The 14,116-nt window shown below is 42.7% G+C and overlaps 1 protein-coding gene across 3 annotated transcripts; it reads right to left on the bottom strand.

Moving 5' to 3' along the window:
• Positions 1-6,852: 6,852 nt before the first annotated feature.
• On the bottom strand, positions 6,853-13,937 carry LOC123482964. 3 transcript variants are annotated; one of them, XM_045212203.1, is made up of 6 exons: positions 13,644-13,937; positions 9,522-9,727; positions 9,154-9,252; positions 8,884-8,979; positions 8,161-8,395; positions 6,853-8,038 (listed from the first exon to the last, which is right to left on the bottom strand). In XM_045212203.1, the coding sequence occupies exons 1-6, from the start codon at positions 13,867-13,869 to the stop codon at positions 7,278-7,280; spliced, it is 1,623 nt and encodes a 540-aa protein (XP_045068138.1). In that variant the 5' UTR covers positions 13,870-13,937; the 3' UTR covers positions 6,853-7,277. The 3 variants fall into 3 exon arrangements, with proteins under 3 accessions (XP_045068138.1, XP_045068139.1, XP_045068140.1); XM_045212204.1 differs by having other exon boundaries at positions 11,881-13,734; XM_045212205.1 differs by having other exon boundaries at positions 13,630-13,734.
• Between the last annotated feature and the right edge of the window lie 179 nt (positions 13,938-14,116).

The raw sequence follows: 14,116 nt of genomic DNA, 5'->3' as shown, positions 1-14,116 counted from the left end.
AAAAGCTTATTCCAAAGTGACTCAGATACAAAGAATCCTAAAACTCTGAAAGTCAGTCACTATTAAATATTTCCTTCCCGTGGATGGTGAAATGATATTAACATGCCTGGCACAAACAGGCCATAGGAGTTGGCATGACAGATCTGGGACCAGGCTAGAAATGATTTTGCCATAGACCTGTGAATTATTGAGTCATGTGTCCGTTGCCGGGAGACAGCAGGTGGCGTCAGGCCAGGCCGGGCTTAAAGAACTCCCTGAGGGTTGGGCACTTAGGTGTCGTGCTTGGCCATGTAGTAGGTATTCACAAACAACTGGGGGAGACAGAGTACATTAGACTGCAGGGGTTTCAGGAAATATAGATGCACATGAGGGCAAGCAAGGTTAATAATAAATAAAAGTGGCTTACCGAGGCTCTACTTATACTGCCTTTGAAATTCTTTGTCGCTTCATCCTCTGAATATTCAATGACATTCTTAGTGTCACCGGTTACTGGAGAAGTTAACATTTCTAGATGGAAACGAGATGGAGAAACGTAATGCCTGGGTAACGATAACTGCACTGACATAACGTACTCACTTAACCATAGAATTGTGAGTACATGCATGCAGAAATGGGGGGACGGGAATTACCTGTGTGCTTCTTCTCGTTTGGAGCAGAAGGACAATGGATGGAGAGCTGACTGAAGGAAATGCACAGTTCCTGGAGGTGTAACACTGATGAGTAAAAGTCCTACATTTCTGCTAATACTGGACATTTACAATATCAATGTTATGGCACTATGCATTTTTTTATTACAGTTTTTTTTCTTCAGTCGCTTTGGTGCAATACATAATGAAAAGGTATGTTTGTAAAGTATACATTTACACTGAGTGTGCAAAACATTAGGAGCACCTTCCTAATATTGAGTTGCACCCCCTTTTGCACTCAGAACAGCCTCAATTTGTCAGGGCATGGACTACAAGGTGTCAAAAGCATTCCACAAGGATGCTGGCCCATGTTGACTCCAATGCTTCCCACAGTTGTGTCAAGTTGGCTGGATGTCCTTTAGGTGGCAGACCATTCCTGATACACACGGGAAACTGTTGTGTGAAAAACCCAGCAGCGTTGCAGTTCTTGACACACTCAAACCGGTGCACCTGGCACCTACTACCATACCCCGTTCAAAGACATCTAAATATTTTGTCTTGCCCATTCACCCTCTGAATGGCACACACACACAATCCATGTCTCAAGGCTTAAAAATCATTATTTAACCTGTCTCCTCCCCTTCTACACTGATTGAATTGACATCAAAATAAGGGATCAAAGCTTTCACCTGGTCAGTCTGTCATGAAAACAGCAGGTGTTTCTAATGTTTTGTACACATTAGGAACACATCCCCATGAGCGTGCCACCCTCCTTCAGACCATGGATGAGGAATGCAATGACATCAATCCAGACCTGTTAGGTTTGGATTCGCCATGCCAAAAGGTTTTTCCCCAGGTACATGAACAATGAAAACCTAAAGTATGGCCAAATGCTCAAGACAGGCTTGATGCAAACTAGTGCCTGCTAAAAATTGTTTCTTCTATTTATTTCATTTGATTAAAGTAGTATTTTTTTTGTATTTTATTAGGATCCCCATTAGCTACTGCTAAAGCAGCAGCTACTCTTCCTGGGGTACACACAAAACAAGACATGATACAGAACATTAATAGACAAGTGCATCACAAGGACAGAATTACATTTAAAATACACTTTCATACATGAATGCTTTCATAATCATGTGATTCATAGACGCTACTGAATGCAAGCGCAACACACGAACACAAAAATGCAATAACAAGGTGCGTTGCAAATAGAAATTTTTTGCTAAATTCCCCTGACATAAATATAGCAACATTGTTTCACTAAATTACCCTGACGTGAATAAAGCTACCTTGTTTCTATAGTACTGCTCGTAATGGGTATCCTGGGGTAAAGTATATACTTTTTACAGTTACCACCCGCAATGTTTTTCTTGGGGTAACATGTAATCTCTTAAACTTGTAGGCCTTTTGTTAGTTACCACCGGCGCTGTGGGTTTCATTAACTAAAATGCAACATTCATGAACTTACATAACTAACCAGGACAGTATTTCAGACAGAGTTCCACTTACAGTGGGGAAAAAAAGTATTTAGTCAGCCACCAATTGTGCAAGTTCTCCCACTTAAAAAGATGAGAGGCCTGTAATTTTCATCATAGGTACACGTCAACTATGACAGACAAAATGAGAAAAAAAAATCCAGAAAATCACATTGTAGGATTTTTTATGAATTTATTTGCAAATTATGGTGGAAAATAAGTATTTGGTCACCTACAAACAAGCAAGATTTCTGGCTCTCACAGACCTGTAACTTATTCTTTAAGAGGCTCCTCTGTCCTCCACTCGTTACCTGTATTAATGGCACCTGTTTGAACTTGTTATCAGTATAAAAGACACCTGTCCACAACCTCAAACAGTCACACTCCAAACTCCACTATGGCCAAGACCAAAGAGCTGTCAAAGGACACCAGAAACAAAATTGTAGACCTGCACCAGGCTGGGAAGACTGAATCTGCAATAGGTAAGCAGCTTGGTTTGAAGAAATCAACTGTGGGAGCAATTATTAGGAAATGGAAGACATACAAGACCACTGATAATCTCCCTCGATCTGGGGCTCCACGCAAGATCTCACCCCGTGGGGTCAAAATGATCACAAGAACGGTGAGCAAAAATCCCAGAACCACACGGGGGGACCTAGTGAATGACCTGCAGAGAGCTGGGACCAAAGTAACAAAGCCTACCATCAGTAACACACTACGCCACCAGGGACTCAAATCCTGCAGTGCCAGACGTGTCCCCCTGCTTAAGCCAGTACATGTCCAGGCCCGTCTGAAGTTTGCTAGAGTGCATTTGTATGATCCAGAAGAGGATTGGGAGAATGTCATATGGTCAGATGAAACCAAAATAGAACTTTTTTGGTAAAAACTCAACTCGTCGTGTTTGGAGGACAAAGAATGCTGAGTTGCATCCAAAGAACACCATACCTACTGTGAAGCATGGGGGTGGAAACATCATGCTTTGGGGCTGTTTTTCTGCAAAGGGACCAGGACGACTGATCCGTGTAAAGGAAAGAATGAATGGGGCCATGTATCGTGAGATTTTGAGTGAAAACCTCCTTCCATCAGCAAGGGCATTGAAGATGAAACGTGGCTGGGTCTTTCAGCATGACAATGATCCCAAACACACCGCCCGGGCAACGAAGGAGTGGCTTCGTAAGAAGCATTTCAAGGTCCTGGAGTGGCCTAGCCAGTCTCCAGATCTCAACCCCATAGAAAATCTTTGGAGGGAGTTGAAAGTCCGTGTTGCCCAGCGACAGCCCCAAAACATCACTGCTCTAGAGGAGATCTGCATGGAGGAATGGGCCAAAATACCAGTAACAGTGTGTGAAAACCTTGTGAAGACTTACAGAAAACGTTTGACCTGTGTCATTGCCAACAAAGGGTATATAACAAAGTATTGAGAAACTTTTGTAATTGACCAAATACTTATTTTCCACCATAATTTGCAAATTAATTCATTAAAAATCCTACAATGTGATTTTCTGGATTTTTTTTTCTCATTTTGTCTGTCATAGTTGACGTGTACCTATGATGAAAATTACAGGCCTCTCTCATCTTTTTAAGTGGGAGAACTTGCACAATTGGTGGCTGACTAAATACTTTTTTCCCCCACTGTACATCCTTAAGTAAGTTCATAGAATGAACAGAACTTTCATCATACTGGGCTTCACCTAACGTCCTTCACCCCCATTCAGCTCATAAAATGAACTAAACTAATCAGACATACATGCTTCACTTCGCTTCCTTCACCCATGCTCATAACAATGAGCTAAATTCCTTGAATCTTGAGCCTTGTTTCAGTATTGCCCTTAACGGGTTATCTGAGGTATAGTGTAACGTGTTACAGTCTACCACCCATGAAGGGTTATCTGAAGTATAGTGTGACGTGTTACAGTCTACCACCCATGAAGGGTTATCTGAGGTATTGTACTAGGCTTTGGACCTACTCATGAAATGAACAAGGTCCCTGTGAATCAGATGGAGCTGTTAGGCTCCTGCTCATATAAAATGAACCAGAATCAGATGGGAGTTTCACCTAAGGTCCTTGGCTCCCACTGAGGCTTTTCACCTCAGAGTTAACAGAGGTGAACACAGTAACCTTGAATAGTGTGGAGTTTCCTCCCGCTAAAGTTTCAACTTAATGGTTTCCACCTCAACAACTTGTCTTACATTACCACCTTCATTCCCCTCCAGCATCATCCACCAGTCACACACACTAGGAATCAACTCTAGGACATAACTAAATAAATGGAAATAAGAACACACTTTTATACACTTCAGCGAGTGGCGCAGTGGTCTAAGGCACTGCATTGCAGTGCTAGCTGTGCCACTAGAGATCCTGGTTTGAATCCAGGCTCTGTCGTAGCCAGCTGTGACCGGGAGACCCATGGGGTGGCGCACAATTGGCCCAGCGTCATCCAGGGTAGGGGAGGGAATGGCCGGCAGGGATGTAGCTCAGTTGGTAGAGCATGGCGTTTGCAACACCAGGGTTGTGGGTTCGATTCCCACGGGGGGCCAGTATGAAAAAAAAATAATAATGTATGCACTCACTAACTGTAAGTCGCTCTGGATAAGAGCGTCTGCTAAATGACTAAAATGTAAATGTAATGCCATACATCAACAATACTTTGCTCTACTGAGGCAGGCCCTGGTATTCTAATGTCACTACACCAATGTTCTTTAAAACAACCTGAGAGATTCTCACATCATCAGTTAGCCAGCAAGCTGAGCAGAGTATCATATCATACGGAGCGCAATAATTTTTAAAAATATATATTTACTTTTATTTATTCAAGGGAGCCCAACTGAGACTAATACCTCATTTGCAATGGTGCCCTGAGGACAAAAATTCCATCAACACAAAAAAAAATGATAACTACAAGACAGCTATAAATACATTACATCAGGTTATTTCAACAAGTTTAAAAGTCAATTGAAACAATTGCACACTTCAGTAAACTAATTTAACAGTTTTAAACTGCCCTATCGGCACTAGGGAATCCAGGTCTAATTTGTTTAGCAAGGTATTCATTCCATAACTGTGGTGAGTTAAAATTAAAAGGTGAGGCCTCCCGAGTGGCGCAGCGGTCTAAGGCACTGCTTGAGGCATCATTACAGACCCAGGTTCCATCCCAGGCTGTGTTGTGAGCCCCATAGGGCAGCGCACAATTGGCCCAGCGTCGTCTGGATTAGGGGAGGGTTTGGCCGGGGGGGCTTTACTTGGCTCATTGCGCTTTAGCGACTCCTTATGGCAAGCCGGGCACCTGCAGGATATTTATAGGCGGGAACCCAATCGATGATAGAGCCATCCAAAGAGTGAATATGTAGACCATCTGAGACATTTGTCAGTGAATTAGAAAACATATTTAGTTTTGCCCGCATTAAGTACAAGTTTTAAATCTATTATTTATATAAATAGTAAACAGGTCCCAATACCGACCCTTGCGGTACACCTTTCGTATATCCTTACTCTACTGAGGCTTTGCTTACAATTGCTTTCTCTAAGCAGGGCCTGATATCCTAATGCCAAGGCCACATCTTTAACCCAAGCAAGTGCTCGGGAGGGAGATGCTAATTTTGCTGCTTGCTTGAGTGATGGCAGGTAGTACCATGCTATATGGCTCTATATACAGTATTACTGGGCATTGCCTTGAATTCGTTTTGGCTTTAGGGACTGTGAAGAGACCTCTGGTTGCATGTCTTGTGGAATATGAAATGTTTGTCAGAGCTGTATGTTAGTTGATTGAGTAGACAGTTGAGTTCAACACATTAATATTTCTTACAAAACGAGAAAGTATGCTTACAATCTCTCCTCTGCTTTAAGCCAGTAAAGATCAACATGCATTTTGTTGACATTAGCGCTGTTGTACACCTATGTTGTAATGATATCTTAACAAGATATACTTTTTTTTTCATCAATGATCGTGAAAGATGTCTTCAATGATCACACTGTAGCATATTACATTCAAAGGTCAATTTTGAAACATGGGTCTTGCATTTTTTGCTATTGGATTAACTGGTTGTTAAAATACCTAAATTGAGAAGAAATTGTGTTGTGTTTTGGTGATTAAATCAATGTTCATGGTATTTCACAGTAAACTTCTATTTTGGATTAAAGGTGCTACACATAGGATTTTAATTTTTTATTTTGCATTGTAATTTCAGAAAATGTCTATAACATATCTGCAGTAATAGTGGAATGATAGTATTTCACAGTATTACTTACCTGCCAGTGTTGTGATTGGCTATGATATTTGCCTATTGATTTCTCCCGCCAAAGCGGCATCTATTGTCAAAATGGAAAAGCTGTTTTGACTTTGTGGCTGTTATATAGTGGAAATCGGGTCAAGCGGCCAATGTAGAAATCTCTGTCATTTCCTGGTTGCTAAAATTCTTCACGGTTTGCTCAATTTCAGTTTATGTGAGAAAACAAGCGTTGAATAGTGTAGGGAATCATTGTACCATCTAAATCGCTGTGACATATTTTCAATAACAAAACAGTTTTACAGCTGTTTGAACCTGGTGAATCAAAACCGAAAGTAAAAGGTTCAAGCGCGAGTCTCCGCCATGTTATGGGAAAATGGGATGCAGGGGAATGCAGCCTAGTGCTGTTGCAATTTACCTAGCTTCCACATGGGGGAGAAATTCTAGGTGTAGCACCTTTAATGGTTGTGTGGTGAAAGTAGTCTTCAAACAAAATGAATGCAGAATAAAGTTTTCAACGAGTCTTGCTGTGTTACAAGTGTTACCAGTTGGAGTTTTGTACAAAGCGTTTTGAAAATTCACCACATACTTGTGAAAATAGCACAAAAGCGATATAGAAAAACAACTGGTAGTACTAGTGGATATTTGACTGGCCCGGTTGCTAGATCTGTTTGTGCTTTAAACAATTCCACAGTTGTTTGCCGTCATGCCATTTAGTACATGTAGGAGATGATGAATGTATGGAATGATGAACAAACAGGGGATTTCGCTAAAGAAAGCACAGCCAGATCTGGCAACCAGGCAAGTATAAGTCTCCTTGGTTGTTTAATTAATCAGCACCTGTCTTTCTCTTCCGCTTTGTCAGCTAATGCTGGAAGCTCCATATCTAGGGTCAATGAGCTGTCACTCAACTTCCGTTGCCGGGTCGCAGGAAGCCGACATGCGGTTATCACCGGCAACTGTTCTGTCCCAATGGAGAGCTCCCTTCCCCTGCTGTTGGTGTCCCGTTGCTGCGGGAAGGAGGAGATTGTGACCTCACAAGTGCAGTGATGTCTGTGGAAGTTAGTCGGGGGATGAGCACCCTGGGTTTGTTGAGCAGACAGGATGCGATGTAAGAATAGATGCGATGGTCTTCCGGAACCTTGAGGTCTGCGATCCCCAACTGGACCAAACAATCCCTAAGAAGGTCTCTCTCAGTCTCTCCATCTCTAACACTCGTCATATCCTCCTCTTCATTCTCTCCATCTCTAACAAACTGTCCCCCACGCCCTCTCCTGAGCACTCTTTTACTCCCTCCGTCTCTCACACTCCTCCTCCTCCCTCTTCTCATGACCATGATCTCCTCGTCCTCTTTGGATTCCTCTTCTCTGCTTATGACCCATGTATATTTTGACCTCTCCGTTGACTCAGCGTCCTCCTCCACATCTCTTGAAACTGATTGGATAATAACGCCTTCCTGGCAAGTTCTTGCCCTCTTATTGGCTGAAGCCATGACTGGAAGGTCTTCGTTGCAAATCCCGCCAATCACAGGTGCGACGGGCGATGACCAGTTTGTCTGTCTGTGATTGGTTAATGGGGTTAAAGACAGAGGGCTTGGGGTGGAAACTGAGGCAGGCTTAGATCCTGATTGGTCGCTTTGCTGCACTCTTCCAGAGGGAGGGAGAGACAGGGATGAGAGGAGGTAGTCGCCCATACATGGAGGGAGAGAAGCTGATAGGAGGTAACAAAAGAGATGAGGTTAGCTGATATGTTAAACATCTATCCCAGGCACTGTGAAATCTGGCAGGCGACTGCAATGTAGTCGGCCTGGAACGCACCCTCTGTAGACCCACCTGCAGAATCCAGGTGTCCCAGAAGCGTCTGGTGCTGGAGCAGGGTCCTCAGGAGCTGGGGTTGGGAGGCAGCCTGCGCACACTCCTCCAGGACAGGAGGGGCTTCAGTGAGCCACGACACCGTCTGAGCCAGGTTGGGCACTGGGAGAAGCTGGTCCAGTCTGAGCAGGAACTCCCACAGCAGTTTCTCCAGCTCCTGGTCAAACTGAGGGCCATACTCTGACGGAAACTCCACCTGTAGGGAGTAAACGAGAGGGGGACAGAGAATTTGAGAGTTCCTCAGTGGACGTAGCCTCGTACGACCATAGCGAAACAGAATGTAAGCTCGCAAGATCAGGATGGTCGTATGAGGGCTACAGTGAATGGTCTCTAATTAAGATCACTTTATTGGTCAATTGCACACAAGGTCCAACCGAAATTTGACACATTCATGCAGTTTTTTTGGGGAAGAGGCGCGGGGAGCTGCCACACTGGGCGCCCGGGGAGCTGTTGTTATGGGGGGGTTAAGTGCCTTGCTCAAGGGCACAACAGCAGGCAATGGCATCTAGGATTTGATACCAGCAACCCTCCGGTTGCCAGCTCACTTCCTGACTGATTTTTTCCGTTGGACCCGGGATTCGACAGGGCAACCCTCCTGTTGCTGGCTCGCCACTCTAACCACTAGGCTACCTGCTTCCCTGAAAAGCTGCTCAGTCAAACAATAAAACAAAGCGGCAGTCTGACCTTGTAGAATAGTGCTCGCTCTGTGGGGTCTTTCAGAAAGCTTTCAACCAGGTGCCAGAGGTTGGTCACCGCTGTTTCAATCTTCACATCCTTTTTCTGCAACATAGGCATGCAAAGACATCACTTACAGCAAACATACTGTATTTCTCACAAAATCATTCCTAGGGTACAAAGCAGTGAAGTGATAAAAGACCATTAAAATACCACACTCGTCTCGCAGTACAGAGAACTGCTGACTTATAGAAAGGCCCGCATTTGACTGTCACTCACCAGGGCAGAGGATGGGGTGGGGGCACGGATCCTTTCCAGCTGGGGGAGGATAACCGCTGGATCTGGTGGGTCCATGCCATGGCACAGCTCTAAGATCAACTACAAATTACCAGAGACATGATAATTAGGGACTGAACAGAGTCTGACAGCTCATACAGTGGAAGCACATACAGGGTCGTATTCATTAAGTCGCACCATAGCAACGGAAAACAAAATTGAGCCTTTCTTATTGGACAAGTTCAGGTAGTCCCTCCCTGTTTGTCAGTTTTCAACCGTTTGGTGCCAAATGAATGCAACCCATTTTTACTACAACACGACTGTCCCAAGACTTATGGCCATGGGTCAACAATATCATCCTCCACACACACCCGTGTTCTCAGCCCCAGAGCCAGCTTGGCCTGGTGTCTAGATGTGAGCAGGCCAGGGACAGTCTCACAGCAGGATGTCACAAACTCCTCCAGAGTCCCATAACGCATCACATCGCGTTGCTTCATCACCTTCCACATGGCAGCAGAGACCAGCCGGATGGGAGGGGCCAGGAGACGTAGTGAGGAGAGGGAGATGTCTGAGGGGGCTAGAGAGGGACGAGTTAGTGCTTTTTTTTGGTCTGTTCGGTTTTGGTTTGATTATTCAAAAAGAATCAAAGTCACATGATGGTAGTGACTGCCCATTACTGCTTATCACTTATTAACCATCAGTTATTCACATTACTTTAATAAAATATTTCAGTTATTGTGTATATTACATTTGTTTTATTTGCTGACTTTATTTAATTCCAAGTCATCAACTCTATAGAGCTGCTGCCTATGCTGTCTGACAAAATCACTATTTGAGTAGTTCTTCAAAGTATATAAGGCATACTTTTATAAATGCTGAATACCAACTATCAATCACTTAGATAATGCTCTCTATCCCTCTCGATCGCACATTCTTCTGTCTCTTCTCTCTCCTTGTCTGCCCCACACTAACCTAACGTAGCAGGCGTAAAAGAGAAACATATCGGAGTAGGCATGCAAGGGATTATGGTCATTGTAGTTAATTACCACATTTTCTGCACTAAATTATGTAGAATATTGGCCTGTTGGAAACTACAACTCCCTACTACATCGCACAGTTCAGGCTTGATCTGATTTCTCTCTAGAGAAACTGCAATGTGCGCATTGAGCTCACAGAAAAATAAAAATCAATACTAATAATTGAACCGAAGTTAGTCAATTAACGTTAGTTGTTTAAAAACCTAAAAAATAACTGAAATTTCGGTTAATCACTTAGTACTAGAGGAGTGACTGGTAGCCTTTTTCGCGCATCATGTTCAAATCATATAAGTGACTTTGTTGAGCTTCTCAATCAATTTGAGATACTTTTGGATGATTTGGACACAATGCTAATATCTGTCCCATGACTTGAATGGGATTTGTGCCACAAATGCTAAAACATTAGCATGTGGAAACAGTGCCAGACCTTGTCCATAGATATCCTCTTTTAGAATCTGAGAGTGAAATACTTACACTCACCTCTAACATGTAGGCTCAGCATTTCCGAACAGTCCCATTACAAGTCAGAATGTTGAACAAACTTCATTTCCACTTACTTTACCTATTGTCCGCCGATTTTGTCCCCATGTCGGAGGTAATCTGATACAAAATATCCACACGGAAGTGTTATCAACCCGACCTTCAGTACGCTGGTCAGTATATCAGTTTGTATTTCCGTTTTCAATACTGATGCAATTTGCACATGACAAACACTTGCACAATATGGCCAAGCCTAATCGAACAGCAAACACTTCCAGCTGATTGCAAGGAAACGTGCTTCAGTCGACTACGTTCAGTTACATTTGGCTATTGTTGACATATTGTGCATCACGTGCAATGCATCAAGAGATTGAAAATTCAATCGACAGAACCTACCTGCAGCGCAAAAAGTTAAGTAAACACTTTCCACCTTATACTGCCAAAAGCACCAACAACATGTACAACAGGTAAAGTAAGTGTAAATCTAATTTTATTCAACATTCTGGCTTTTAGAGACTATTGCGTCTTTTTTAGGGGGACTTCCGTCAGATTGAAAATCGATGGAGTAACCATGGTAACAGTGATGTTCAGGCAAGCCCATAGACTCCTTACAGGGTACGGAAACCAATGTGTAATTGTTATAATTTGGGTGAACTATCCCTTTAAGATGGTCAGGGTGTAATTAATCTATTACTGAGCAGAACTTCCTACTTTACTTCAAATGTGTTTGATATAATATCAATGGCTCATTGTTACGATAATGTTTATTGGACTGAAAATTCTACTAACAACATATTAATGACAACTTCCTACCACACACATATCGACAATACGAAAAATATTTGGCAAAAATGTTACAATTTCAAGTAGCTGTTGTTAGCAACCATTTTCTACAAGCCCTTATAATTATAGAATGGTTGATAAAGACACCAGAATGTTTTGACTGGTTGTAAAACTGTTAGGAGACTGTCAATGTCACTTAGCCTTTGCTAACACTGTGACTAACTGTATTGTTTTATGAGATTATTTGACTACAGTACTGATTTAGCTAGCTAGTTTGGCAACCATCAGGTTTATTTTGTTTTGGGCTGGCTAACCCGCCATAGCTAGCTACTGTTTCTTTGTAGTTAATGATTGCTACTCCTAGTGTTAGCTCACTAGCTGTCAATGCAAAGAGAAAACTTTTGGAAATACAAAATACAAAAGTAATTACCCATTTCAGATGACTTCTTAGTTGCCATATCGTCCCGTCCGAATTTAGGTCGATTTTTATACTTAGCTTAGGATAGCTAGCTAGCGTTAGCTAACTTCCCTAGCCAACTTTGTTGACAACTTTGTAGCTAGCTAGGCTAACAAAGTGTTTATTCTGAGATTGCTGGATAAGTTAACGACGAGGTTACAATAACAAGTGATTAGCTAGCAATACAAACCGAAAACATGCAACTCTCGAGGTTGCTATTCTGTATCTATTACACTGACTTTGATCATAAAAGTTTGTTAATTTTAGGAATAAAAACAAGCTCAGTTCTCCTGCAGTCTCTGCTTCTTCTCCTCCTTCGGGATTGGCGGATCGCATCCAACTTTCAAGGTGCATACACCGCCACCTACTGTATTGGAGTGTGAGGCCAGTCACGGCCTAACTACATTACATTATTTTCATTAGTCCTGTTGCTCTAAGAAAGTGAAATAGAGCTCTAGACACCACTTCCCTCCCCCTACTACACCACCCAAACCAGCCTCGCAAACCCTTCCACACAATTTCTCCCTATCTATGTCATACATTTCACAAAATATCAACACCTGCTCCACGTTTCCTCCACTAAACACTCATCACACCGACCTGTTTCATGTCTCCCTATCATCCACAACGTGGCATTCAAACCTGTATGCCCAAACCGTAGTCTACTCCACACAACTTCTGCTCTCCTACATCCCATACTCTCCACCTCTTCCTTTACTGACTGAAGCAAGTGATAAAACGTATTCTTCTTCTACAACCCAAAAATATGCATTGCTGCCACCAACTGGACAGGTTGAAAAAACAAGGTAAAAAGAAAATCCATACGTGATAGGGAAAACTAACTTAATCCACCCAAATAAAAAAATAGTACATTGACAAAAACAAAACTCCCACTTCCTTCAAATCTCCATATTTCCCTTATCAGGCTCTAGGGCCTGAGAGGGTGGTACGGCTCGTGACAATACTCCATGCAACTCCTCCCCCGAGAAGTCTTTCAGTTCAGTCCCATGAACCGCATCCACAATGATATATATTTTCCGGAATTTCCTCTCCAGCTTGGCAGTGCCATTAATCACCATAGCTATAAAGGCCACCTTCTTAACCTTTAAAACATATGGGTCCTGCTGGTGAAGGCCTATCCACCACCATGGTCTCTTTAGGAGTACCATTCGAACCCTCATCCCTTTTAACAGCCGCTGCATATGAAATGCTTTGGACAGCCCTGACTTTGGCCAAATTCTCTTAACCTTGTCGAGCATTCCAAAAGACATAGCTTCATGGTTCCCACCACAATTGCAACATGTTACATTTTCATCACTTTTAAAACTGATGTACTTTTCCACATCTTGGACATCTCGGCTTCTCCCTTCTGCAAACACTTGAAACATGTTCAAAAGCTTTACAAATGATCACACTGCATTGGTCTTGGGATACATGTTCTACTCTGTAGTTTATATACCCAAACTACACTTGAGTAAGTGAGAGACTCCATATCAAAAAACAAAAGAACAGACTTGACTTTTTTTCCATTCACCACACGATTCATCCGACATGCATCAATCACTCCAGAAATGTCATCTCTGCAACAGACTTCCCACGAGACGCCAGGTATTACCCCCTTGGCGGTGCCCTGTTCCGAAGAGACACACACGACACATCAAACTTCTTATGATCCTCAAAAGTACAAAAAATCTAAACAGGCCTGCCTCTCGTAATCCTCACATCCTTCACTTTACCCAGCACTTTCTCCACCAGTTTGGATATCTCAAATGGATTCTTCAAGATTGGTAATCCGATCCGCTTCTCCTCGTTAATAAACCGTAGTCCTACAAGATACGAAGGGACATTCTCAGCACTGTACGCTACTTTGTTCCGTTTTCCATTCTTTTCGACAATAGTCCAATTCTCATAGATTCCACCGCTATTAGATTCAAGATCCACATCAGCGTCCGCTTCCGCCATCTTTTCCTCCAAAACCACATTGCCCCCGACTTCTCTTCTTGCAGGATGTGACGTATGAATTAATGTATAATCTCCATGATTACCGTAACTTCAATAAAAAAAAACATTTAAAAAAAAATCTGTGCTGATATCATGTAAAAACATTTTCCAAATGTAGATTGAATGCCATGGCACAGTCAATGATATAGGTCAGTGTTATTATCTTCCTCTCTCTCTCACTCTCGCTCTCTCTCACACACACGCATGC

This window comes from Coregonus clupeaformis, unplaced genomic scaffold (assembly GCF_020615455.1).
Source record: "Coregonus clupeaformis isolate EN_2021a unplaced genomic scaffold, ASM2061545v1 scaf0001, whole genome shotgun sequence".
In the NCBI taxonomy this organism is placed as follows: Eukaryota; Metazoa; Chordata; class Actinopteri; order Salmoniformes; family Salmonidae; genus Coregonus; species Coregonus clupeaformis.
Note: the sequence above shows the minus strand (reverse complement) of the source record. Positions and strands in the feature narration are given on the sequence as shown.